Here is a 2,132-nt window from a genome sequence, read left to right on the forward strand (position 1 = left end):
TATCCGATAGGGCTTACTTAAGTGAAAGTATCAAACTGTTCGTAATCGGAAAGCAAAAACGACACAAAATTGGATAACACAATAAACAGAAAAAGAACATTAATTCGCAAAAATAATTAATACACAATACTAGCCTGTGTGCAGAAGCCTCATACTTACTTTGTTGCACGCGGAAAAAAAAAAAAGAAATGTCCCTTTTCCGTGTGCAACACAGGAAATGAAGACGTGTGCACGAAGGCTACATAATGTTAGCCTACTCCACTACTTACAAATACGCAATGCCTACGGAGTCATAGACGTTACAATCACGTGCCTTACCGAGGTTTCCCGCATTTCGTACCATATTTAGCATATCGACCATTTCACCAGCCACTAGTTTCCATTGTTGGGTTTGATCTTTGCGAATGCTTGATCGCCCTACAAACACAAAACGTCCATTAAAACCACTGAAGCAATCCTCTTCTGACCTTTGTCTTCCGCTCGAACAGGTATTGTACGATTGACACATTGCATCCGAGAAAAGATAAATAATTTCTAAAGCTCCGGAAGTGTTTGCGTTTGCCAGTATTCGTTTTTTAATCGCTCGTTCCTAATAGCCTGAGGTCATTCCGAGTTCACTTTAGCTGCGTTTTAAATGGTGTATTACAAATCCCGAGAGACCCTCCCTAAATGTCGCACTTTCGCTCGTTTTAAAAACGAGGCTCAAGTAAACTGGAGGTGGAGAGGATGTTACAATGTGGGATCTCCGAAGATGAGCTCTGAAAACGACTATTAAATTATTAAACGAAGCCCTCTGAGCATAACTGAGTTCTTTATATATGGGCATAAAATGATTTTAAACGGTGATTCAAGCCTTACTGGAGAACATCTCCTTTCTTTGTTGCACGGCCGCCTTCTTGTACATTTTCAGTTCTCTTTCCAACTGTCGCTTCTCTCTGGAAAGGAAAATGCAATACAGTTTTCGGATTTTTTACTCAAGGTAAAAAACTAGAACCGTTTCTCGCTTCAAATGACGTCTTTGGAGAATATCATCTAATATGAATATGTGGCTTCACGAGGTAGTCCCCATTCAATATCTTCCGAAATCCAATACTTCAGTTTCGGAAATTGAAAGTTGAAAGTTATTTTGATTGCTTTGGCTTTAAATTGCTACATTCAGTGAAAGAAATGAAATCTTGCGCCACATTCGAAGCCTATTGGTGGCGAAAGCAAAATAAGATGAATGAAATTGTTCGCCCCAGTTTTTTCGGCGAGTGGCGCCGGTTCCCAATTTTCGCTGTGGTTGGTGCATTTAATATTTGCAAGAGAAAATGAGGGGACAGAGAAGGAGGCTCCCGGTCCAGCCCTTGGGATATGTCAAGTCCACGAAAGTTATTTTTAGACGAGCGGAAGTCTTCCGAGACGTTCGCATGCAGGCCAACCTCGTTCCGATGTTTGAAAGAAAATATATCTTCATCAGCCTTCCACGTGCGCATCAATTTCTCTTTTCACTAAGAACCTGAGAGCGAAGCAAGACTGCTTGCGGGCGTCTCGGAAGACAGACTTCCCATAGAACTATGACTTCCGCTCGTCTAATTTAGCTTTCGTGGACATAACATATCTCGGCCAACGCCTTGACCCTCCCTCTCTGTCCCCTCATTTTCTCTTGATATTTGCTTACATGCCCGACATTTTTGACAGTTTTTTTTTTTGCTACGCCATTCAACTCAAAACCACTGTAAAGACTCTTAGCCCTTTTGATTTACGAATCAAATCTGCCCGTTATTGCTACAATAGCTCGTGTTAATAAATAAGTTGAACATACTCTTCTAATTTCTCATTTCTTTCACCCTTTTGCGTTAATGTAACCATCTGCTTGTTCATATCCTGCAGTTTATCAGTAGTGCTCTTAATATTCGGAGAGTATCTCTGTAAAGACGAAAAAACACAAAGGAAATGTTGCTGAAATCAATGTTCTCCATACATACTATCCCTTGTAGAAAGTGCTTGACTGAACTTATAATTAATTGATTTCTTTTTCTTAGACTAATAGATCAATTACCCAGCCTATGCAGATGAAATATCTCTTTTTCAATGATCCCAGATAAACTTTCCCCCTTTTTTTCAAGTTACTCTTTACCCGTACGCTGGGT

The 2,132-nt window shown here is 40.2% G+C and overlaps 1 protein-coding gene across 1 annotated transcript in view; it reads right to left on the reverse strand.

Annotated features, from left to right (window-relative positions):
* The window catches only part of LOC138030777 (calponin homology domain-containing protein DDB_G0272472-like), a 21,030-nt gene that overhangs the window by 13,239 nt on the left and 5,659 nt on the right, over positions 1-2,132 (reverse strand). Inside the window, exons 3-5 of the mRNA XM_068878652.1 lie at positions 1,805-1,908; positions 859-935; positions 319-417 (exon numbers count right to left, since the gene is read on the reverse strand). Coding sequence (XP_068734753.1) covers positions 319-417; positions 859-935; positions 1,805-1,908 — 280 coding nt within the window. The remainder of the gene's footprint in view (positions 1-318; positions 418-858; positions 936-1,804; positions 1,909-2,132) is intronic.

The sequence above is a fragment of the Montipora capricornis genome, chromosome 13, assembly GCF_036669925.1.
Source record: "Montipora capricornis isolate CH-2021 chromosome 13, ASM3666992v2, whole genome shotgun sequence".
NCBI lineage: Eukaryota > Metazoa > Cnidaria > Anthozoa > Scleractinia > Acroporidae > Montipora > Montipora capricornis.